Source organism: Onychostoma macrolepis, chromosome 16, assembly GCF_012432095.1.
Source record: "Onychostoma macrolepis isolate SWU-2019 chromosome 16, ASM1243209v1, whole genome shotgun sequence".
Taxonomy (NCBI): domain Eukaryota; kingdom Metazoa; phylum Chordata; class Actinopteri; order Cypriniformes; family Cyprinidae; genus Onychostoma; species Onychostoma macrolepis.
Window position 1 is genome coordinate 28,589 of NC_081170.1, and position 24,649 is coordinate 53,237.

The 24,649-nt window shown below is 40.7% G+C and overlaps 2 protein-coding genes across 2 annotated transcripts; one reads left to right on the forward strand and one right to left on the reverse strand.

Annotated features, from left to right (window-relative positions):
* Positions 1 to 7,754: 7,754 nt before the first annotated feature.
* Positions 7,755 to 18,987, reverse strand: fzd6 (frizzled class receptor 6). Its single transcript, XM_058746221.1, is given in 8 exon segments — positions 7,755 to 8,950; positions 10,696 to 11,020; positions 11,023 to 11,036; positions 11,258 to 11,406; positions 11,493 to 12,492; positions 16,695 to 16,891; positions 18,009 to 18,254; positions 18,612 to 18,987. Coding segments are annotated over 7 exon segments (1,932 nt in total). The 5' UTR covers positions 18,189 to 18,254; positions 18,612 to 18,987; the 3' UTR covers positions 7,755 to 8,883.
* A 1,855-nt stretch (positions 18,988 to 20,842) lies between these two features.
* On the forward strand, positions 20,843 to 24,405 carry LOC131521625 (matrilin-2-like). Its single transcript, XM_058746551.1, has 7 exons — positions 20,843 to 20,932; positions 21,223 to 21,343; positions 21,435 to 22,010; positions 22,239 to 22,358; positions 22,745 to 23,137; positions 23,396 to 23,554; positions 23,815 to 24,405. Exons 1-7 carry the CDS (start codon positions 20,843 to 20,845, stop codon positions 23,952 to 23,954), a joined length of 1,599 nt encoding a protein of 532 aa, XP_058602534.1. The 3' UTR covers positions 23,955 to 24,405.
* The last annotated feature ends 244 nt before the right edge of the window (positions 24,406 to 24,649 follow it).

Sequence of the window (24,649 nt, forward strand, 5' to 3'; positions counted from 1 at the left end):
GAGAGCAGCTGGGGTTGCTGAGTCTTCTGGACGAATCCAGGTCTCAGTCAAGCCCAAGATGCTGAGCGTGGATTTTAAAGAAAAAGCAGAAATGAAGTCAGCTTTGTTGACAGCTGACTGACAATTCCAGAGACCCACAGAGAAGGAAAGAGGTGTAGTGAAGGAGGTAGAGATAAGGCGCAGGTTAGCAGGATTACGTTGCCGTCTGCGTGGGACGTTAGAGCGTGGTTGAGAGAGAACCGGAATAGTTTGGAAACACATGATAGAGGTGGCAGGAAAGAGGATGGAAACGGAGAGTGTGTAAGGGAAGGGGGAAAAAAGAAAAGATACTTAAGTGTGTCGCTCGGAGTCGTTGCTCGGTTAAAGTCGCGCAGGAAAAGTCGATGGTCTTTACCCTCGTCGGTCTTCACACGAGGAGGCTGAACGCTTCCGCTGATGCTTCCGCGTCAGCGCTCGGACCTCTGATAAATACAGCCTAACAATATATACAGTGTTGTGGATATTAAGACTCACAGAAGGAATCACCTCAGCAGCTGTTGATTTTCCAGGAGAATCTTTAACACTGTCAGTACCTCACAGGAACAAAGCAGCTGCAAAAGCTGCATTACTAACTGATGTTTCTAGAGGTGCAACAGGAACGTTGTGAGCTTCTTGTGAAAATCAGAGCCATCTGTGAACTGAAGTGAGTCCTTTATATTTGACAGAGCAAAAACAGTGAGCAGCAAAAGGACATTTAAGCATGATTTAAATTTAATTAAATATGCAGACATGTGGAGTGCATCAATTCAAAACTTAAACAGTCACAAGAAATTGACATTAACAAGCAGTTATCAATGCAGCCATGAATGAATCCTGAAACTCTTTAGTGCGTACATTGCTAGACAGATCTCAAACTTTTCTTGTCACTAGGTTTGGGGCACCCCTTCTATCTGAAATCTGAGCTTAGAGGCATTGTAAACTGTTGACCAAGTAAAGTCACCATTTTGCACACAATGCTGTAAACATTCTAAGGGAGGTTTAGTCAAAACTTTGGAGGACTTTTACCTTGCCAGGTGTTGGAAAGTGGGACTGCTGACATGACTGAGATGACTTTTAAAAAGGACAATTTCTGCATATGATGCTATAGCATAACTTGCATCAGAACACATTTACTCTTATCAATTCCAGTTTGTACAATCAGCACAACATTGAGGATGTTGAATATCATCCTTATGATATTGAATAAGGTTTTAACCAAAATGGTTAATGCAACCACTGCATTTGGTCTGTATCCACAATTTAAACCATTATGATTCAACACTTCTCAGAACCAAATAAACATACAAATAAACCTATACAAGCTTTGTGTGGGTACATTTCTGAATGTTCCTCACCCATTTCCAGCAACAATGAAACATTTGAAATTGCAATGAGCTTTTAATCCTCAAGCTCCCAGATCGTTTTTTGAAGAAAACAAGAATCAAGTTCCTTCAGAACGAGCCAGCATTAAGTCTTAACTGAAATGGAGAAAATAAATAAATAAATACATACCCTAGTGATAAACTGAAACACAGTTATGAAAATATACATTCACAATAGACACTGAATACTCTCCTCTGGGGCAATTTCTCTTGATGCAGCTCTTAACATCCGGGTCACACACAAACAAAATCTCACCTGTAGCTTTCTAGAAGCCCTTAGACCTTGATTAGTTGGTTCAGGTGTGTTTGATTAGGTTTGAACTCTGAGAGGACTGACATTGACCACTCCAGTTTGGATGATGTAAAGCTGCTTTGACACAATTTGCATTGTTAAAAGCGTTATACAAATAATAGTGACTTGACCTTTTCAGTGGACTTGCGGTAGGCCATCATGTCAGTGACAATACAGTTTAAGTGCTTCAAACAGGACAACCCAGCACTATAAATTATAAAAACAAGAACAGCATTTAAACGAAAGTTACATAAAAATGAACAAAAAGAAAAGAAAAAAGAAAAACATTACACTACAGGGCCCGTATTCATGAAAAATCTTAGCGCTAAGAGTTGCTCCTAGTAACAAAATTCTAAGAAAATTCTTAGAAATGTGGGTGTTTCCCCTTAGAATTAAAGAAAAGATCCTAGTAAAGAAAATAATAATTCAGAAAGCATCTTAACCTTTAAAAGAGGTCTTAAGGTCCAAAATTGTTAGGAGTACAGACGAGGATTTTTAGGAGGCTTAAGAGTTTCTTTGGCAGTGAAGAAAATGGACGAAACATGAAGAGGGAGAAGAGATGTGTTGCACACAATGCATGACAGTGAATTAATAAGACGCTACACATTAGATCGTGCAGGGATCATGTTTGTGACCGATCTTATTAGAGACACGCTAACATCTCAGACACAGCGCAGAAATGCCATAGCGCCAGAAATGGAAGTAATTACTACAATGACATGTTGCAAATGCAACTATGCAGCAGTGATGATCTGGGTCTGTCACAACCACGGTTGCCAACTCTCGCGAGACAAATAAACAACCGCAGCTTCAAAAACAAGCCCAATATTTGTTTGATGATTTATTATCATCAATATTATTTATCAATTATTTATTACCAATTAATGTGTCACGAATCTGATCTGCACTCCCGTTCATTCACCACTAGAGGTCACCCGCTCACCACATGGACTTTCACACCACACATCACATGGACTGCATTTCCCATCAGCCATCTCTCCAATCACACGCACACAGCTGTCACCAATCACTCATTGCACCTGATCACACAGCATCACTAATCACACACACTATTTCAACCCTGGACATTCTCTCCCTCGTTGCCGAGTATTGTACGCATTATTGCTGCCCTACAGAGCCCTATTAGTTTTCCTAGCCTTGCCTTGCCTTGGTCGGTTTGTGGTTTCCCCTGCCTGGACTATCGCTTACGTTGTTGGATTACCTCTCTTGTCTCGCCCCTCTGGATACTGTTCGCTGATCGTATTTTGAGGTCAAAAAATGAAATAAAAACAAAATGCCAAAAAAAACAATTAAAAAAAAGATAAAATTAAGCTGTCATTTGTGTATTCACAAAGTTAAAAATTAATCTAATAATGTGGTCCAAGTTTAAATGTTAAAAAAAGAAATACATTAAGACATCTTGCCATACCAGGCTATTCGAACCAAATGCATTTACTCTTAGCATTAGGATATGACTACTTGTTTTTGTTTTTTTTATTATAGCCCGTGAAAATTAATACATTACAAAAACACTGAAAAAATTAGGCTAAAAGAAAGTCATCCCACTCCTATACGTCTACATCCATCATCGCTTGGATTACAGCGAGCAGACAGAGTGTCAATCAATGCATTGGAGAATACGGCGAACATAAATAAAGAAACGAAGTTGCTTGTCAGATTTCCCTAACAAGCAACCATTTTTTATTTTAATTTTTTTAAAGCCCAAAAAACTGCAACCAGGGTTTTTTTCACGCAACTTCACAAAAAAAAAAAAAGAAGCCCAAAGTCGCGTATAAGCGGACTTGGCAACTGTGGTCACAACCTTCTATAAGCAAAGTGATTACACAAACAATTACAGCACTTTCAGAACCTTATTGTGTCCCGGTTCATTTCCTATAAAATGTTAAGCATGTCAGCATGGTGAATAAAAATAAAAATTTCAAAGTGAAGGCTTTTAGTAGACCCTACTCTTAAAAGTGCTCTTTTATTTCATTTTTGGACAACCAACCAATCACAGTCTTCAAAAGACTGTGTCATAGCTAGCAACGGGGTCAGCCCCGCCTCCTCACTGAGATAAAAGTTTTTGTCTTTTCCTCGCTCAGAGTTGCTCTCAGATTGGTCCTGAATCACTTTTAAGCTAAGGCTCCTAGTTAGACATTTTTAAGCTAAATTAGGAGCTCTCTGAGAGGATTCTTAGAACCTTTAAGAATACGTCCCGAGTTCAAATTCCAACTCAAGTACCTTTCCCAAATCCACCCCACTATCTCTCCCACTTCACTTTGTCAGTTCTGGTCTGTCCTGTTATAATAAATTTTACATTTAATCAGCAGCATGAGGCTCATCCAGACAGACGCTGAAGTCACCAGTGAAAATGAGTGGAGTGTCCACCATGGGAGGTAGAAACAGCAAATCCAGCTGCCCAGATAACCTGGAGGCAAGTATTACATATTACCAATAATATTCAATTAGTGTCAACAACTGCATGAAGTTCAGAAGTACATAGTGCAATTAGTAAAACTGTTGGAGAGCAGAGTGATGACGTGTCCTCTCGTCAAACCCAGGTCTCAGTCAAGCTCAAGATGAACAGCGTGTGGCTACAGCTGGAAAATCAGCTTCACAACACAGATGAAAAACAAGAGGGTGAGCCGCAGAAAGACATATGCAAGTAAGAAAATGAAGAGTAGAGAAGGGCTCAAAGAGCACGGGGGAAAATGGCACGGAATAACGGTTTAATGTCCATGATCAACTATCAATAAAGCACTTTAGTGAGACACTGCTATAGTCTCCTGTCTCCATGTCTGGGGCGCCCCATCTATCGGATATCTGAGCTCAAGCAGCAGTGGATTCGTACCTGCAGGTGACCGACTCTATCCTCTACTTAGCATTGGTTTGATCAGAGACTGCAATGGAGGATCACGCTCTCCAACACAAGCCTTATGGGGAATACAGCACGACCCAATAAACAGTGCAATATGCACAGGGTTGTAAACATAAAAAAAAAAAAGAGAAGACTAACCTCAGCAGCTGTTGATTTTCCGGGAGAAACCTCCACTGACACTGTGGAGTAAAGCAATCAATTAAAAACTGCATTTGTTAATAAAGTATTTTGTGAATAAAGTACAAGGGAAATATAAATAACATGAAAAAAATCTCACTCTGAATAATTCCAAACTTCAGCAGTTTGTCTCAGACTGAGTGTCTATGTAAGTTCAGCTGCTGAGCATTTATACTCAGGGCCACAACCATTGACAGAGATGCAAACAACCAGAAATTAAATTCATCAAACAACCATATCTCAAGATTATCATTTTTGTGCATCTTTAATCCACAAATTATTATTTAGCCATGTATACATAGTTCAATTTCCATAGACATTAAATTTTAAAACAAAAATTCCCTTTATCTTCCACACTTGGTTTCTCACACCACTGTGAGAGATTTGTTCCTCAAATCTTGCTCTGGATTTGAGCACCAAGCCTGATCAAACTCACCTACCTTTGATATTCTAATGATCCTGAAGACATTGGTTAGCATGCTCAGGTGTGTTTGATTAGCATTAGAGCTAAACTCTGCAGAAAAGTGGATCTTGTGGGCCAGATTTGAGGATCCCTGTGTAATTGTTTGCATCTTTTAGTTTTGATGGCGTAACACGTTGATGAATGATATGTTTATGTGCACTAGGCTTTCCAGCAGATGAGCTCAAAGTGTCTTGAGCAGCTCGTCATGACAGTGTGTGTTATTCATAAGCAGCAGAAAGATCAAGAAGAACCACCAGCTGTTATTGAAGGACTGAAAGTTTGATTGCGTTGGTAAATGCTGCTAACAGCCTAAAGCTGCTAAAGATGTCGTCATACTGGATTTTTCAATCTATTCACTTATGTTCATATCCATGTTTTATCTTTCACTGCTTACCAAATTTCAAGTTTGATGAACTCTGACCTGTAAATTCCTTTAATGGTAAGATGTTTGGCCAACAGAGGATGTGACTTCCACTCATTACAATTAAGATAAACTACAGCCTCTTTTCCTGAAAGATCCAGTGATTTGTCAATGAATTGTTTTGCCTTAACACCTGTCTCCAAGCAGATTAGATGGCAGTTTTCCTTTGTGTGTTTTAGTTCCATTTAGCAGATGCTTTTGTTTTGCGGCTTTGGATGAGGACAATTTCTTTTTGCATTAATGATTCAAAACTTGCTGGTTTGTGTGTAAACTTGTTTTTGTGTGTGGTGTGTTTGACTGGCCAGCATCAGTTGTCACTTTGTGCTGTAAGTTATCAATGTATGCACTGTCATTTTTGTGCAAAATAATTGGTGGACATTTTTTCACTAGCATGTTTTATTTCAGGGGTGGCCAACATCGGTCCTGCAGAGTTTTGCTCCAAGCTTGAAACTCACCTGTCTGTAGCTTACTAGTAACCCTTAGACCTTGATTAGCTGGTTCAGGTGTGTTTGATTAGGGTTGAGCTGACCTCTTCAGGACTGTGGCTCTCCAAGACTAACGGTGGCCACCCCGGTTTTATTTCTTAGCATGACCCTTTGAATAAGAGGATCTAGTTCAGTGTTTCTCAACCCTGGTCCTGAGCGCCGCCCAGCACTGCACATTTTGTATATCTCCCTTATCTGACACACCTATTTCAGGTCCTGGAGTTTCTTCTAATGAGCTCATGAGTTGAATCAGGGGTGTTTGATTAGGGAGACACACAAAATATACAGTGCTGGGGGGCGCCCAGGACCAGGGTTGAGAAACACTGATCTAGTTGAACTGGCATCATGTCAAATTCAAAGTTACGTGAACGTCACGGTAGATAGAGAGAGGGAATGTTTATTCAGGGAAATTTTCATTTATTTATTTTGCATAAAACTAGATTATTTTTAAATATAATTAGAAAAAACTGCTTTTTCTTTGAGCCTAACCAATTAGTAAAATAGACAATCAGTCACCAGAAATACAGGTTCAAATTGAAGCTCAAACAGTAATCATGGCAATAACAGCACCAAAGTCATGGCTTAGATTCCCATGGAGTTCATGAGCTGATGATGTATAATTGCAATGCAAGTTGCTTGGATGAAAGCCCTTGTCAAACGTAGAAATGTTCTGTTGTTGCCAAAAATAAAGACTTAACTCTTCCAAGCGTGTCTGTTATTGATTGTTGCAGTGCATTGTGGGTATATGCTGTCTTGCTCTCACCTGCTAAATTGGAAATAGCATTCTACTTTCGATTTCTGCCATATCTTTCCACAGCAGAAACAGCAAGTGTTGTATCAGTACCTTTAACAAAGTGGATCTGTGAACTGAGTACATCTCAGATTAAGTACGTCTCAGAACAGAAAGCTAACGCTGGCCCTCGAGATCCACTTTCCTGCAGAGCTTAGCTTAAACACTAACCAAACACCTGAACAAGCTAATCAAGGTCTTCAGGGTTACTGAAGTTACAGACAGGTAAGTCTGAGGATTGGAGCTGAACTCTACAGGTTCAGAGTTAGTTCTGTTGTTTAGCTTCAGAGGCTGATGTAGATGTGTACAGTCTTTCTCCACTGATGGACATTCAAATGTATATTCTGCCGAAATAATATTTTTAAAAGCAGCACTAGTGATGGCGAAGTGAAGCGTTCTGAACCAGTGAAGCTTTCAACACAATTGTATCGGAAAAAGGTTTATTACGCCAAGCTTTTTAAAACTGTTCATGCTGTGGCCATCTTGTGGTCATAAAAATGAATAACACCTTCCAAAGCTGTCGATCACGTGTATTTGGCAAAACGAATCAAGCTCCGATACAATGCTTCAATGTGTAATGTGTTGTTTTTTTGATACAAGCTTTGGAGCTTCGATATTGAACGTAACATCACTAAGCAGCACCGCAGCAGCCATTTTTGATTCAGTGCTGTCTGACACATCAAACTTGAAGCAAAATAAAGCTGCCGTGTGCAAAGAAAAATGATTACATTATACATATCCTCAAAATCTAAATCTTCATTTTACAGAACAGTAAAGAGTTATAAACAAACACTGCACAGTTACACTTCAGGATATGAGAAATAGAGACCACATGCTGAAAACCTTTATTTTAAAAATTGAGAAACTTTATTTTAAAATAAGCCTTGCACTATAAAACATGTATAATAAAATGGACGACAGACAGACAGACAAAGCAATTCTTCATCTACTAGATTCATTATATAGTATGCAATTGATATGAATAAAATGATACTACAAATCTATCAACTGACATATTCTATCCTCCACCCAATATATTTGCACACCTTCTATTTACTGTATAAGAGGAACATGTTAGATACGAGTATTTTGGTAACTACACAAGGTGCAAAAAACACACAACTGACATTATAATGAACATCAACAGACCTCAGTCGAAGCAGATGCCATACTGCATTTAACACTGAAAACAACATGTGAGGGACAGAACAGTCTTTACCACGGCATGTACAGTATAAAGCTACTGGATTACAAAACACTTTCATAGATTTTTGTCTACTGAAAGCTTTTTCTCAGATGTTTTGTTAGCTGAAACGATTAGCATGTTGTTAAAATAATGTACAATCCACTGAACGCACTTTACTTCTCCTCACAGCTTTATTTTAATTCCTATTAAAAATTAAAAGGCGCTTTCCCGCTTATGGTCTGCCCACATTGCATACGTTAAAAAATATATAGCAATATCAAAAGATCTTTCTGAAAGAAAAGCTGAGACACAACTGAAATGTTAAATGCCTTAATCTTCATAATTTTAATTTGAAGATTAAGTTTTACTAGAGAACAGAGAAAGTTGATATTTGTAAACAATATTGCCGTTTTATCAGTTTATTCTATTGGGAAGTGTTTTTGGCATACAGTTAGAGCACTTGTGCAAATTCAGTAGAAATCTTTAGAGCCTTTCGTTTAAGAGTAAATCCTGAATTAAATCTGTTGCTTTTGTTCAGATTCAGGTCAGAAGTGTCAGTGTTAAGACTATTCCAGTTATGAATCACTTGAAGTTTACAATGTGCAATCTTGTTCCTACAAAAACTGACAAATTCATGTTGAATCTATATAGAACCTGTCAGTAAATATGAACTGCATCACCATTATAACTTACAGTAGTGTACAGGAATTAAAACAAATCTTCCAGTGATGCGGACATCAATAATGAAAATGCATGGAGAACGAGGAAGGCGGAGCCAGGAGTCTGAGATTTCATTGGGTGTTGGTGCGGTGGGCGGAGCTCTGGTCAGCCTGTAGTAAATCATCTTTGGGTGTCAACCTTCAAAAAGTAATTACAGTAGGTGTTAAAAACGGTGAGAAAAAAAAAACATCTGGGCCCGTATTCACAAAACATCTTAAGGCTAAAAGTAGCTCATAACTCGCCGATTTAGGAGAAAATCTTAAAAATATTGGGCAGGACTCCTAAATTTTTCCTCTAAGAGTATTTCAGCACTAAAACTAGCTCCTAAATCTGTGAAACGTTAGGAGCAGTGAAGAGGAGTCCTGATCCACTGAGACCAAGCCACAAACTATCCTAAAATAGCTGTTTCCAGCAATCTGCCTCGGAACATAAACATTTTAGAAATATTTGATGATAATAAGTTCTTATAAAAGTTCTTATTAAAGGTATCGCCTTTGGTTTTGAAGGTTACCTCAACCTCCAGATTTTCCTTTGATTGCATCCTTGTTTCCATTAACCAGCTGGGCAAGAAGTAACATGTTCTTGTGTCCAGTTTGTTTGTTTCTTTTATGTTTGCATGTCTTACTATCAGCCGTGATTATTCTGCTCTGTCGATTAAAAGGCTGTTTATATGCAATTGTTTACGAGAAGCACACATGTAAGAATTAGCTGAACATATACTTGTTTAATTAGTGACACTTAGCCTGCATTTTAAAATCTTTATTTGAATATGGCAACATAATATTGCACTCTACAATATTGCTATGAATAAATCTTTGACAGAAACTATCAGCCAATCACTGTGTGCATAGTTAATAAGCATGCTGACATCATCCATAGCAACATGCTCAGCCACGCCCCCTTACTCTAACCCCAACACTTCTCTCTACTCCTTAGTAAAGTTTGTCTCAGCAGCTTTGTGAATAGGGTTTAAGAGAAAACTCTTAGCTAAAAACTTTTACTGCTATTTAGGAGAACTCTTAGTGGTGAGATCAAATGTTTTGTGAATACAGGCCCAGATGAGATCATCTGTCAAATGAAAGGAATGTTGAAGGTTCATCTTATTAGTCTCTCAAGCCTGGAAAGATGAATGAGACAGAAAACATTCTGAAATGTGAAGCTTGTATTTATACAAATTCTTATATATAAAGTAAGTTATTTGAGCTGTGAAATGTCTGGTGACATGTTGTTAGAAATTGCAACAAAATTAAAATAGAAATATAAACTTTTGAACTGCGGGTTTCGTCTGGTCAGAGGAGAACTGACCCCCGACTGAGCCTGGTTTCTCTCAAGGTTTTTTCTCCATTCTGTCGCCTCTGGCTTGCTCAGTTGGGGACACTTCATTTCTAGCGATTATCGCCGATTTGATTGCACAGATACTATTTAAACTAAACTGAGCTAGACAATGACATCTCTGAATTCAATAATGAAATGCCTTTAACTGAAAATTGAGTGTTTAATCTTATCATTATACATTACTGACACTCTATCCTCCAATTTGATACTGTTAAGTGCTTTGACACAATCTGTACTGTAAAAGCGCTATATAAATAAAGGTGACTTGACTTGACATGTAAATGATGCTCTTCTTGGTATCCCTCAACATATAAAGCAAAATTGTAATAAAAAAAAATGGCCATGAATGAACTAGTTTAAAAACTGAACACGAGTAAAATACAGATTCGATTAGAATACAGATGATGGTACCAAATGGAGCAGTCAACAGATGAATCTGCCAAATGCGTACTCTACATTTTACAAACTCAGTTCTGTTATTTGATTAACTGTATGTTTACTCTTAGTATTGATGTTGCTAGCGGGAAGGCTGTCTCATCTAAACAGACCTGTGTGAGGTTTGAGTGTGGCTGCTGACGCGGCTGGAACTGTCGGCTTTACTGCGTTTCTCAGCGGCTGCCGCTGATCCGATGCGCTCCGGAGCGGACGTCTCCGAGGAACGATGTGGATCGGAGATGCTCTGGCTTGGAATGCAGTGGTTGTGGATCACCGTGGAGACAGGTGTGTTGCTGTGGTTACTGGTGACAGGTGTGTGCACACCTGTGCTGGTGCCCATGGACTTGGACATGACCTTCAGCTTGTGCGAGGAGGACTTGTGCTGCACGCGGCTGTTGTGCTTGAGGAAGAACTCGCAGGACTCCTGCAGAACGCTACCGACTCGCTGATGGGACTGAAGCACAAACAGAAGGAAAACATTTATTATACAGTTTTTACACATGCAAAACAATTGCTTCCTCAACTATAAGCCCTGCTGTGAACACCATTTTGCACCCATATCAATACCTTTATTTGTTGTTTACATCATATGCACTGCATGGAGACCATGACAAACTGAACACTCTCTTTCTATGTCAATAACGATTGTGTTAGGGTTAGAGAAAGTAGCCTCACTCTTTCTTGCGATTTCTCTTGAAGAATGATGCCCACTCTGAGCAGGTTTTCTTACTGCTGACCCAGAACACGGCTGATATTCCCACAATCAGCGTCATCAGATATTTAATGAGAAACAGCGAGAGCTCAGGCTGCTCCACATCAATACTCTACAAAAAAACAAAACACAAGTCAGTCAGTGGGAGGCTATATGCTCTGGTAATGCAGCATCTACAGCTCAGGCCGAGGGTCTTACACGGCGGGAGCAGGGAATGCTGTATTCCTGGCAGTGTCGGCGGATCCAGCTGTTCTCCCAGCGGCTGCGGTGGGCTTGTTCGTACAGATAGCAGCCCAGCAGCACCAGCAGAGGCAGCAGGTACAGGCCGCTGAACACTCCGATGCGGATCATGAACTTCTTCAGCTTCTCCTGGTTCCGCTCGTCATGCTGGATTACCTGACGCACGCGGTTCAGAGACATGATGCCAGCGAGCAGCAGCGAGAGGCCAGCCAGCACGGAGATGGCCAGCGGAGCCACCACAAACCAGCGCAGCGCCGTGAGATCGTAGAGACCCACGAAACACACGCCGCTGATGCCGTCCCCTTCCACCTTCTCCAGCGCCAGCAGCATGACGGTGAGCGCTCCGGGGAGACCCCAGGACACCGTGTGGAACCACACCGCCTTCTTCTCTATCGCTTCACAGCTCCACTTTGGTCCCGCGGCCAGAAACCAGGTGATGGTCAGAACTACCCACCACACCATTCCCGCAGTGGAGAAGAAATACAGCAGCATGAAGAGCAGCGAGCAGACGCGACTCTGGGCTCCCAGCACAGCCGTCCACACGCGGCCCGGCAGACTCGGCTCGTTACAGGCCGCCTCGTTACCCAGCAGAAAACCAACAAAATAGACCAGAGAGACGAAACTGTAGCAGACGGAGTAGAAGATGATCGGACGCTCAGGGTAGCGAAAGCGCTTCACATCAATGAGGAAGGTTAAAAATGTGAAGAGAGTTGCACATAAGCACACAATGGAACACACGCCGATGAAGGTCTTGGCGAACTGAACTTCTTGCGGTTTAAGGTACATGTTGTGGCACGGCGGAGCGCAGTCTTGAGCCCCGAGGAAAGAGCCGCCCTGACCGGGTCGTGTCTTCAGCTGAAGGGGACACCAGAACCCCAGATCCCGGCCGGAGGACAGAGAGCTTCTGGAGGTGGTCATCTCCGCGGCTGAAACCGCAGACGTGTGACATGACTCCAATCTGAAGAATCAACAACATGCACATCACAATAATTTACAGCTCTGAAAACATACACAGTCTGACTGGCAAACCAAGGGGCTTAACTGGAGAGAGAAAAACACTATTTTAATAATCAATTACTTTAACAATCAAGGAATCTGCTTTATTATAATTATTAGGGATGCACCGAAATGAAAATTCTTGGCGGAACGTGAACAAAATTAAACACTGGGCCGAAGGCCGGATACAGAACACGGTTTTTCACATTTTTCCCCCATGTGTTTTGCAATTTTTTTTCACCATTGCATAAATTACAATTTTTGACAAGTGAGTAATCTGATAGTTTTTGTAATAAAAATAGATCTAAGTGACAAACAGGCTTTAGTATGACTACATTTAAATATATTCCCTTTATATGCCTTAAATATATGCCTTGACATAATATAACCAACATAAGTACATTAAGTATTATAACAAATACCTGCAGAGGGTGCCAGCGGTGCATGATTCAACAAATACAGTGTGATTCAACAACGTTTAAATCCATTTAATTTTAATATTTGGCCACATTCAGTTAGGAACCTAGGTGTGCTATTTGATAGCAATCTTTCCTTTGACTGCCACGTTTCTAGTATTTGTAAAACTGCATTTATTCATCTTAAAAATATATCCAAATTGAGACCCATGTCAAATGCAGAAATGTTAATTCATGCATTTATGACCTCAAGGTTAGATTATTGTAATGCTTTATTGGGTGGTTGTTCTGCACGCTTAATAAACAAACTACAGATGGTCCAAAATGCAGCAGCTAGAGTTCTTACTAGAACCAGGAAGTAGAGGGCTGGGGTTTGCGGAACCCAATGCACATCTCGCCGGAGCGGGCGGTTTTACCTTTGGAAGAGGTGTTAGTGAGGCCAGCAGGGGGCGCTCACCCTGCAATCCATGTGGGTCCTAACGCCCCAGTATAGTGACGGGGACACTATACTGTAAAAAAGCACCGTCTTTCGGATGAGACGTTAAACCGAGGTCCTGACTCTCTGTGGTCATTAGAAATCCCATGACACTCATCGTAAAGAGTAGGGGTGTAACCCCGGTGTCCTGGTCAGATTCCCTCCACTGTCCCTTGTCAAGCATGGCCTCCTAATAATCCCCATCCACTTGATTGGCTCTATGACACTCTCTCCTCTCCACCTGTAGCTGGTGTGTGGTGAGCGCACTGGCGTCGTTGTCCTGTGGCTGCCGTCGCATCATCCAAGTGGATGCTGCACACTGGTGGTGGTTGAGGAGAGACCCCCCCCCACAATAAAGCGCTATATAAGTGCCTCATTCATTTGCTGCGGGCGAGAGTGGGCGGTCAGAAAATTTCGCAGGGAACGGTAGGATTTGGTGTGTAACAGAAATGGAGTCGACACATTAAGTTGAGAAGAAAATTAAAGCGGCTGTTTACTTGACAAAAGCAAAGCAAGGCAAGGCAAATCAGACATCTGGAAACAATTCTCAATTGTCACTGAAAAAAATGGGAAAGAGTTAAACTTCGTAAGTTGCGATAAATGTGCACAAGGACATAAATTTGGCACCTCTGCCCTGAGGCGACATACCTATTTTCTAAGTTCTATGTGTTAATTTACTTACAGTAAGTTAAAGTTATTTCATATTTTGCTTTGGCTAATTTAGCCTACTTAAACCGTTTGTTGACAGTTAAGGTCATTGCACACTGAGTCCGAAATTTTCGCATGCGTTTTTCCGATTTTTCGTATTCCTCATCCTTTCCTATCAAAATGCATGCTACAGATGCGAAAACGCAGAAACTCGCACCTGATCCAAAATTTTTTATGACGGACGAAAGTTTCGGAGGCAGTGTGTAAACGTGATGGACATAACGTGAGGTTGTATTTATTTTTTAACGTGCAAAAATTTTGGACTGGGTGTGAAATTACCTTTAAACTGTTTGTTTAGTAGCCTAAATTGTTTGGTGCTTGTGTATCAAGCAGTAGGCTACTTTTAAAAACTGAGGTGCTGCTATTTGTGCTTTTGTTTTAACGGTTAATGTTTAATAACGCTAATAAAAAAAATACCCAATGTTTTTGTCAGGTGTGGTGCTTTGGTTTAGCATTACTTCATCTTATTTAAACGCAATCATGTTTAAAGCCTGCTATTCTGGATGTTAAGTTGAACGAACATTTGAGTATGTGTGTAGCCAACATTTTTTACAAGCTCTGAGAGAAAGTCCGCGGGTGCGGGCGGGAGTGCACACAAACATTGTGGGCGCGGGCGGTCCTGGTCAGAAATTCAGCGGGAGCGGGCAGGTGCAGGTTTAAGAAAACAGTCTACCAGGAAGTACGACCACATTAGCCCGGTTCTGTCAACAGTGCACTGGCTCCCTACACTCTCAGAAATAAAGGTACAAAAGCTGTCACTGGGGCGGTACCTTATCAAAAGGTACACTTTTGTACCTATTAGGTTCAAATATGTACACTTTAAGTACTAATATGTACCTTTTAAGGTACCAGAATGGACCCTTTAGGTACAAACATGTACCTTTTGAAAAGGTACCGCCCCAGTGACAGCTTTTGTACCTTTATTTCTGAGAGTGTATCAAATAGAAATATGTTGTTGTATTCTCCGGTGTTGGTGTGGGTTTCTAAACGATTTACGTTATAAATCTAGTGAGATAACGCACACTGTTTTCCCAGATGAACTTAACGTTAAGCAACCCGAACTCACAGTATGCAGAGGAGTTTGTGGTCTGAGATGCTGAGATGCAAGATAACAGTGCAACACAACGCGTGTCACAAATGAAACCCAAACAAACAGCACATGCAATAAAAGACCAAGCAATATAATGCAAACACTTAAAGTCCCCCTGTAGTGAAAATAAAGTTTTTTATGTTGTTTATTTGTCTATGTGGTGTTTTTAATATGCTTTTAGACAAACCATGTGCCAATCCATTAATCAACACTATTGCGGAGTATTTTCTCCTTAAAACACAAACGGCTGCATTCGAGTCTTCAAGGCATTTTGAGGACACAACATCGTCAAGTAAGTAACTTCAACGAATGTTACAGTATTCACTGTAGTTGTCCGCTAGTAAAAACAGTTTTATCAGTCATTATCCGTGGATCAGGAGGTGCTGGCTGGTGCGACTGAGTGGAGGCGGGGCTAAGTTGCATATTCATAGATCAGCGTATAGTAAATGAGGCAAGGGTGTTGAGTTACATTCAAGCTATTTTAAAGCATGAGAAAATTTTCACATGAAAAAACATTAAATATGTCATTTTGATGATCAAAGATTAGTTTTAAAGGATAAAATATTTGACTACAGGGGGACTTTACATTTCTTAAAGTCAAATTCAAGTACTTCATTCACTTTAAGCACCTTTTACGAACAAATAATGAAAAATAGTTTTTTTAGTATTTTCAGCCAAACAATTTCGGTTGCTGAACATTCAGTGAATCCCTAATAATTATCACATTACATTTATGGTTCTTACAAAACAAAACTACATTTAATATTTCAATTACATCCCATGCATGGCTAGGGGTGTGCGATATATATCATCAGTGATTTACAGAGCGTTCTTTTACTGCATGCATGCAGATGCAGCTTCTATGTTGATTTAATTTGCTTGGTATAACAGCCCAAATGTCTTATTATTCTAATTCACTGATTAAATGGAAGACTTTGACCTTAAAAAAATAATGGACAAAAAAAAAAAAGGAGGCTTTATAAAGGTAAAAACACCCATAAAATGTAAAAATCAGTTTAAACTTATTGGAAAAGATGAATTTCTATCAGTGTGAACTGACCACCACACAGAATATGAAGAATATCAGAAACTTTAGGAGTCAGCTGTCCACGGCAGTCCTTAAGATACCAGCACAATAACACACTCAGCAAAATATCGTCTAATTATAGTTATCGATAAAATCCCAGAAAATATTGAGATATTTTTTGTCAATATCGCACAGCCCTATGCATGGGTCATGCAGTTTTTTCACTGTAAGCTCATGCTGACCTCCGCTGCCCAAAGTGACACAAAATGAGGTTCTCCAACTCACAATACAGACTCAACTAATCAATACTGATATTTGTTGTTGTCTTTTTCTTTTTTTCACCACATGAACATTTCTCTAACAGAAGACTGCTGATCTGAGTCAGAGTCAGAATGAGCTTTATCGGCAGGTATGTTTACACATACGAGGAATTTGTTGATCTGCTCACCGGTCGCACTGCAGCTCGGACGGCCAGCTGATGCCGAAGGTCAGCATGTCTCTGCTGCAGTCGGACAGCACTCGCTCACACAGCTCTCTGCAGGGCCGCAGGACACGCGTGTGGTCAGTGCACTCGGGAACAAACGCCTGGCACAGGAACAGATGCACCTCAGGAGAACAGCGCAGGCTCGCCAGCGGCATGAAGGCCTGCACACACACAAACACAGAGAGACTGAAGGCTGTTTTTCTACAAAGCTAGTTTCAAGTCTTTTAAACGGATTCACACTTTCTTCCTCTAACTTAATAAATACTTTGTTTGTTTATCGATTTATTTGGACAAGAAGGACAATGTAGATTCAGATGTACATTACCACAAAACAAAGTCCAACAGGAGTACTGACTGTTTATTATCACTTACAGCGAGAAATAGTAAGAAGGAATCCACAGAATCACAACATAACTCTCTCTCTGTGTGTGTGTGTGTGTGTGTGTGTGTGTGTGTGTGTGTGTGTGTGTGTGTGTGTGTGTGTCTGTGTGTGTGTGTGTGTGTGTGTCTGTGTGTGTGTGTGTGTGTGTGTCTGTGTCTGTGTGTGTGTGTGTGTGTGTCTGTGTGTGTGTGTGTGTGTGTGTGTGTGTGTCTGTGTGTGTGTGTGTGTGTGTGTCTGTGTGTGTGTGTCTGTGTGTGTGTGTCTGTGTGTGTGTGTGTGTGTGTGTGTGTGTGTGTGTGTGTGTGTGTGTGTGTGTGTGTGTACAAACAGTAATGACTGCAGACGGCTCTACCCTCCAGTTTCCTTCCTTCCTTCCTTCTCTCTCATTTAAATCAAAGGCTGTAACAATGGGGCCGAGGCCTTTCCTCTCGTGTATTACACAAAGCCCATTATTTGATACAACTACAAAAGCAGTGAAAGCAATCCTTGTGAGGGAGTCGCAGGAATGTGCTCTGAAACACACGAGACACGGCCAGGTAAACACTGAACCGATGGTAAGCGGATCAACTGATCTCCGAACCACAGTCACAAAATATAAACGCTTGATATTTTGTGTTTTTAAAAGAACAGACATGTTAACATTTTGAACATATCAAATAAACCAAGGCGTGTTTCCCATGTGTTCTTCCGTAACTTACACTGTATTCAGAGCTCACATTAACAATTAATGCTTTCCAATTGAATTTGAATTATTTTAAAGCTCTTCAAAGTGTTATGAGTATAAACTTAAATGAAAACGCATCCACTTAACATTTTTCATTACTAAAACTGAGCATTTAATTTGTTGTGTATTATATGGTTAAGCCTCAGATGAATTCAAACGGCCTGCTGATGACCTTCATCTTCACCGCAGCGATGTCCTGGTCATAGTGCTCCAGCATGTTGGGGAAGAAGGTGGTGTTGTAGGGCATGCCGTGGCACCATTGCACATGCACAGGCTCACAAGTGAACGAAGTGTGGCTCATGCAAGAGTCCAGCATGAAGAACCCGAAGCTGAAGCACAGCAGGATCTGCATGACAGCCGCTGTTTGAGCCCAGAAGATTCAGGAGGATCTCAGAGTCATCAGATGAGCTCCAGAAACCTGCAAGACACAAACATACACATGAACATCAGCTGCAGCACGAGCATGAACAGAGAAACATCTGTGATAAACTTACCGCTAACTATTAAAAACACTAAGAAAAGCGCAAAACAAAAACTGACACTTCAGCGCGGTTCCGAAACTCTTAACTTTCATGAAATGAGAGCGAATTAGGTTTGAACATCGAGAGATTACAAACTTACGATCATCTTGAGCACTCATTAAAACAACAGTTTATCCGAAAAGTCACATCCTGTAGAATCTTGACGTGTTTGAATTATTGTGTTGTGTTTTGGTGTCTTTAACGATCGTAAACAGCTCTGGAACAAGTCAAAGAAAACACGCAGCTTGTGTTACCTGAACACGTCCACTGTCGCACAAACTCTGTTTATTTGTTCTTCTACACCATTTCATTGAGTCTTACTAGACGTACACAGTCCCGTACTTCATTATCCATGCGTGAATCTATTCTGAAAGCCTCCATATATCTGTAAACGATCCTCTTTGGGCCGAAGAGAAACAATCGCTTTCCTGGAGTTTTTGCTTCCGAAAAAAAGTCATTCTTGTCAGCGCATGCGCAGAAGAGCTCAGCTGTGAACGCGTAACCAGCACTGATCTGTAACAGAGAATCATTAGATCAGCGACCAGCAACACTGAACAATACTGTCGTATTTAACATTTCTTTTTTACTCGCTTATGTTTGGTTACTCTTTTTACTTCACTGCGTTTTAACCAGAATTAAACCTTATTACTCCGATGCATTTCTCCAGACGCTTTCAATAAACTTAAAAAATAATAATAAATAACAGCATGAAATGTAGCTGTATACTTTGTTTTAAGATCTGTTTATGAATATAAATTAATTTGATATACTTTTACCTTAATAAATAAAAAAAGTTATGAAAAGTTTAAAGTTATAGCCTGTGTAAGGTTTGCTCAAATAGCGCAAAAAATAAATGACAGTTATATTTCAATATCAAATCATGCACTATGAATGTCCAACAAAACCATCATTAAACGTCATTTAACATACTAATTTATGGTAAATACAAAACAGTAAAAATAAATAAATAAAATAACACTCACACAAGCAAGAATGTGGGTACAAATATAAATGGCTCCAGCATCTTCACACCCCACAGAGCACAAGATGGAAAACACATTATTAACAGTATCACAAACCATCATTTTTTCTACAGGAAATGTGAGCAGTTTACTGGACGTTTTTTTGCAGTTGCAAAGGTGTTTCAAGTGTTTTGATGCATTGTTGTGTTGCTTCAGGGTGTTCTGAGTGGTTTCATGGTCTCTTGATGTGACTCTAGATGTGGCTTCCTTTGTTTGTTATTATGAAAATACCATGTGTAATTAAGATTACTGAATCATTCTGAGCACTTCTTGGGTTTTACATATCCTAACAGATGATTTTATTAATCACTTTCTCATCTACTAATAAACTTGACCTCCAGGATTTTGGCTTTGTACGTATATATGTGAAGACCTTTTAAAGTGGCCTTATAAAGTAATTGTTTTTTAGGCAGCATGAGTATTACAGACATTAGCAGTCATTAGTTGAATCAGCCTTTTTTTATTTGAAACAGGAAGGTTAGGGTCATGCACTAAGAACCATTCTTCAACATTTATTCATAATAAAACCATTAATTTACATTACAATTGTGTTCATTACTTCCCCAAGCTCTTCACATCTGGCTGTCTCACAGAGAAACTAAATATGAAACTATTGGTTTTGAGATTTGAACTTCACATTTTTAATAAAGCACTTCTAAATGCCTTGAAGCTTGGCTGTTTTTCTGCTGGACACGTCTCCAGAACACCATTTCAGATTCAGCTGACTGTAAACAAATGTACCGTATCGTCTCTCGAGAACTGATGAGGTTTTACAACAGCTGTGATTGGAATATGTACTCAATTACACGTAAGCACAATCATTTTACTGTAAGACATACCCTGCTAAAGTCATCAGCCGTACAGTTCTGGGATATAAGAGGTCTGGCAGCAGTGTTTCCAGGAGCACATTTCCTTCAGAGGAATCACAGAAACAGCTGCGATTGAGCCGAGACGCACCCTGAGAAGGCACTTCGGTTCCTGAGCGCATGGCAGAAGATCATTGGTAGCTTTATATAGCATTTAATGGAGCGGTATCAGCACTGAAGGTCTGTTTGGGTTCGATTAGATCTTAGCTGCAGTTCAGATCCTTCACTGGAGAAGCTCTTCAAACTAAGCAGAAGAAGAATATGTTCTTTGAGAAAACCAAACACTTAATTATCTTGAGTTTCACTATGGAAGAAATTTACTAAGCATTTTAAATTGAATTTTTATTGTTTCATATACATGCATTGAAATTTTCATCTCCTGATTGGACGGGCCACAATGATTCTTTGATAAATAATGAGGAGGAGAATTAATCCAAGCTGAAATGTCAGTACTGCATATATTAAAGGGTTTGCTTGAGCAACCAGCCAAAGAAACAAAATGAAACGGTGAAACTGTCAACAACAGAAAAACTAAAGTAGTCCCACGAAAAGTACTTTCCCTTGAAGCAGAAAAGCTCAGAGGGAGGACGCGGGCGGATGAACGTCCCGCAGCAGAAAAACATCTGGATTCTGCTCCGCTTGTGTTTGTCTGCTTCACCTCCGTTCAACAGTCTCTGCTCTTTACAGGTATGTGTGCACTAGTAAACATTTCTATTCATCTATTTTACACTGGAATGTTTGTTTATGAGCCTATCGTAATTTACACTGATATTGTTTTATCTATCAAACATTAGGCATTATGTCACTTTTACACATGAAGAATGCGGGATATTCTCATATTTAGTTGTGAACAGACGGTACAGATTTTGAATCAAATGTCCCATTGTTATGTCCTTTTAACATGCGTTATCATATTTGAAACTCTGATGTTGATTTGAAACATCTAATCATGCTTTACTGTTGTTGTGTGGCTCTAGCTGAAGGAATCTCTTCTCTCTGGAATGAAGAGCCCAGCTCTTATTCTGCTGCTCGTCTGGAGCTGTGCTGTGTGTCCCAGCAAACCATCACCGCGAGACACAACAGCCCAGAACAGCACAGGTATTCAGATCACAGAGATACTGTGATTCAGTCTTCTTCACTGTGCTGAAAGAGTTACTCTCTGTATGAACTGCATGCTGTTGTTTTTAAGCAGAGGGTTCTTGTGAAGGACGGCCGCTGGATCTGGTGTTCGTGATCGACAGCTCCCGCAGCGTCCGGCCTGAAGACTATAAGCGGGTGAAGACCTTCATCAAGGACCTGCTGCTGTTCTTGAACGTGGGTCACAATCAGACGCGTGTGGGACTGGTGCAGTTTGGCAGCGTAGTGCAGAACGAGTTCTTCTTGAACAGCTACTTTGAGAAGCAGCTGATGTTGAGTGCTGTGGAGCGCATGGAGCACCTGGCATCGGGAACCATGACGGGTTTAGCGCTGCAGTTCACGCGCGAGGAGGCGTTTTCTCCGGCTCACGGTGTGCGGCCCGTCCACATGCAGGTGCCTCGCGTCGCTGTGGTGGTGACCGACGGCCGGCCGCAGGACTCTGTGGAGGAGGAAGCGGATCGAGCGCGGCGGGCCGGGATACAGATCTTCGCTGTAGGAGTCGGCCGTGTGGACCTGGTGACCCTGCAGGCCATCGGCAGCGAGCCGCACACAGAACACGTGCATCTGGTGGCCAGTTTCAGCCAGATAGAAACACTGCTTTCTGTCTTCCACTCAAAGCTGTGTGCAGGTCAGTCTGTTGCCTTCACTTCCACTGTAAAAAGATAATAATAAGATGAAATACACCTCCACCTGCCTGTGGGGCTCAGGCTCATCCGCCATTATCATCCTGAAGACATATTGTATATATTATAATCCTGAAAACATGTATTGTCCAGTTCAGATGTGTTTGAGCTGAAGTCTCCTGGTTTAGATGTTTAGGAAACTCATACTGATGACGGATGTTGAATCTCCTCAGGATCTGAACCGTGTGCATCAGGAATCCACGAGTGTGAACACGAGTGTGTAAACACAGACGACTCGTTCAAGTGCCGCTGCAGGAAAGGTTTCACACTCGCTCCAGATGGTAAAACATGTGGTAAGTGTTGGTTTTCTGCAGTTCTGTGTTCTGAATGTCTAAAAGCGAAGCATTCGTGACCCGAGCTCTTCAGCTCTCAGAACACGATGGACACGTGCCGTGATGAGCACATGTGCTTTTCACAGAATTATTTTGTCACTCAAAAAGAACTCATTAATGTGTCTTGAACAGAATCACAGTCTGAGCAGCTCATTAAACTGAATCACACTCATTACTCTCGTTACAAATTATGAAGTGAATCACATTTTCAGTGAAAATACTTTTTTGGTGAATATAATTTGATATAGTCTGACCACATTACTAAAAAGGGCTCTCATTGTTTTTACTCGCTCTTCTTTCTGCAAGAATATGCAAGTTTAATACATTTAAAACAATGGTTGTTGCAGGTCTGGATTGTAAACGTGGATCTGTGGATCTCATGTTTGTCGTAAGTGGCTCCAGACACTTGGGCATTACCAGGTTTGATCTCCTGAAGCGGTTTGTGAGCAGAACGGTGAGCGCTCTGCCAGCCGGATCTCGGGTCGGGCTGCTCCAGTACTCCTCTAAAGTCCGCAGCGAGTTCACTTTGGGCCAGTTCAGCAGCGCTACCGAGCTCCAGCGGGCCATAGCAGCCGTCCGCTATATGGGCCGCGGCTCCGTGATCAGCGCCGCCCTGCAATATCTGATCCAGAACAGCTTCAGGAACAGCAGCAGAACAGCACAGAGGGTCGCTGTTGTGTTTACAGATGGACGCTCTCAAGACAACGTGCACAAATGGGCCAGCAAGGTCAAAGCTGATGGTACAAAACATATATCACATTATTAGAGACTCCCAGTAATGTGTTAATAAGGAGAAACAAAAATACTCAATTGCATTCACATATTAACATTTTTGATAGATGAGTTGTAGTAGACAGAGAAGGAAAAGCACCTCATGCAATTGGTTGATGAATTTTTGATCATAAAGCCATTCTAACATCTGATAAATGGAGAAATGTCTCCAAATAACAAGACAGAGTCCAGTTATGACAAACCAGCTCAACTCTCTCTTTCTGTAGGCATTACTCTATATTCAGTGGGTGTGGGAGAGACTGCAGAAGAAGAGCTGAAGTTTATTGCGTCAGAGCCGCAGCAGAAACATGTGTACTACGCAGAAGACTTCAGTCAAATGGAGCAGATCGCAGACAAACTGAAGACTCAGATTCACAGCTGTGAAGGTACTGTAGCATGTGTGTCAGTGATGTATGTTATCAGCTCATAAACAGAAGCTTAAGAGTCTGTGGCTGCTTAAAAACTGCTGTTAAACATGGACAAACACTTCAGGAAAGCAGAATCACAACAGTGTTTCTACGCAAGTGTTACGCTTCACCCACCAGAATGCTTTAGATAAATCAATATACCAGTGTGCAAATATTTATAATACACTGTAAATGGATACTTCACTTCACAAACATACTGTGTGTTTTCTCTGTCTCAGATCAGCTGTCAGTGTCACATCAGTGTAAATGTGGGAAGATGATGCTGTTCCACAACATGACCACTGAAGCTCTGTTAAGGATTTCACAGAAGTATATCCTTTATCCCAGACTCAAGCTTTACTCTTACACATGTCCCTAATGCACGGCACATTTATTTATCTGCTCATCTGACACACTCAGTTCAGTTCACGGATCTCGGACGTTCAGAAAGACATTCAAACTGTGTAGCGCTGTGTTGAAATCAGTAGATTAGGGTTAGGCTTTTTTTGTACTTTGTGGCCATCTGGTGGTCAAAAGGTTAAATAGAAGTGAGTAATATCACGTAAGTAAAATATGTTTCTTCATGAACGTCTGAATTATTTGAAAGAAATAATCAGTTCAACACTGATAACATTATTTTATAGGCAAGGTTCACTGTGGGTTTCATTTAATTACCATACTGAAAAAACCCCCCATGAGTAATTAAAATAAAGACGACGCTGAGGTTGGCATCTCTCAAAGCAGATACTGAAGCAGTTTCAGGGTAGTGATGGGAGAAACTAACCTTCTCGAAACTTCGAATCAATTGAACCAACTGCTTTGCAAAATGATTCACAGTTTCAAAGCGCTCGAAACACCACACGCTACTGACGCCTGCTGGTCAAAAGTGTGTAAATGCAACAAAAACTCATGCTAAAACAACTTTTACAAAACCAATGCAAATGCTTTCTTAAAATGTTAATATTAAATGCAATTAAAATAATAAAATGCCATTATAGGAGTCTCATTTACTGAAATCATGTGACTTTCATGTGGTTTCAAAGCTTCGTGAAGCAGTGTTTCAAAAGCGACCAT

Coding starts and splice junctions, on each gene's coding strand:
- LOC131521625 (XM_058746551.1), top strand. CDS start 20,843: ATGAACGTCCCGCAGCAGAAAAACATCTGGATTCTGCTCCGCTTGTGT. Junction 20,933..21,222: donor ACAGTCTCTGCTCTTTACAG/GTATGTGTGCAC, acceptor GTGTGGCTCTAG/CTGAAGGAATCTCTTCTCTC. Junction 23,138..23,395: donor CAGCAAGGTCAAAGCTGATG/GTACAAAACATA, acceptor CTCTTTCTGTAG/GCATTACTCTATATTCAGTG.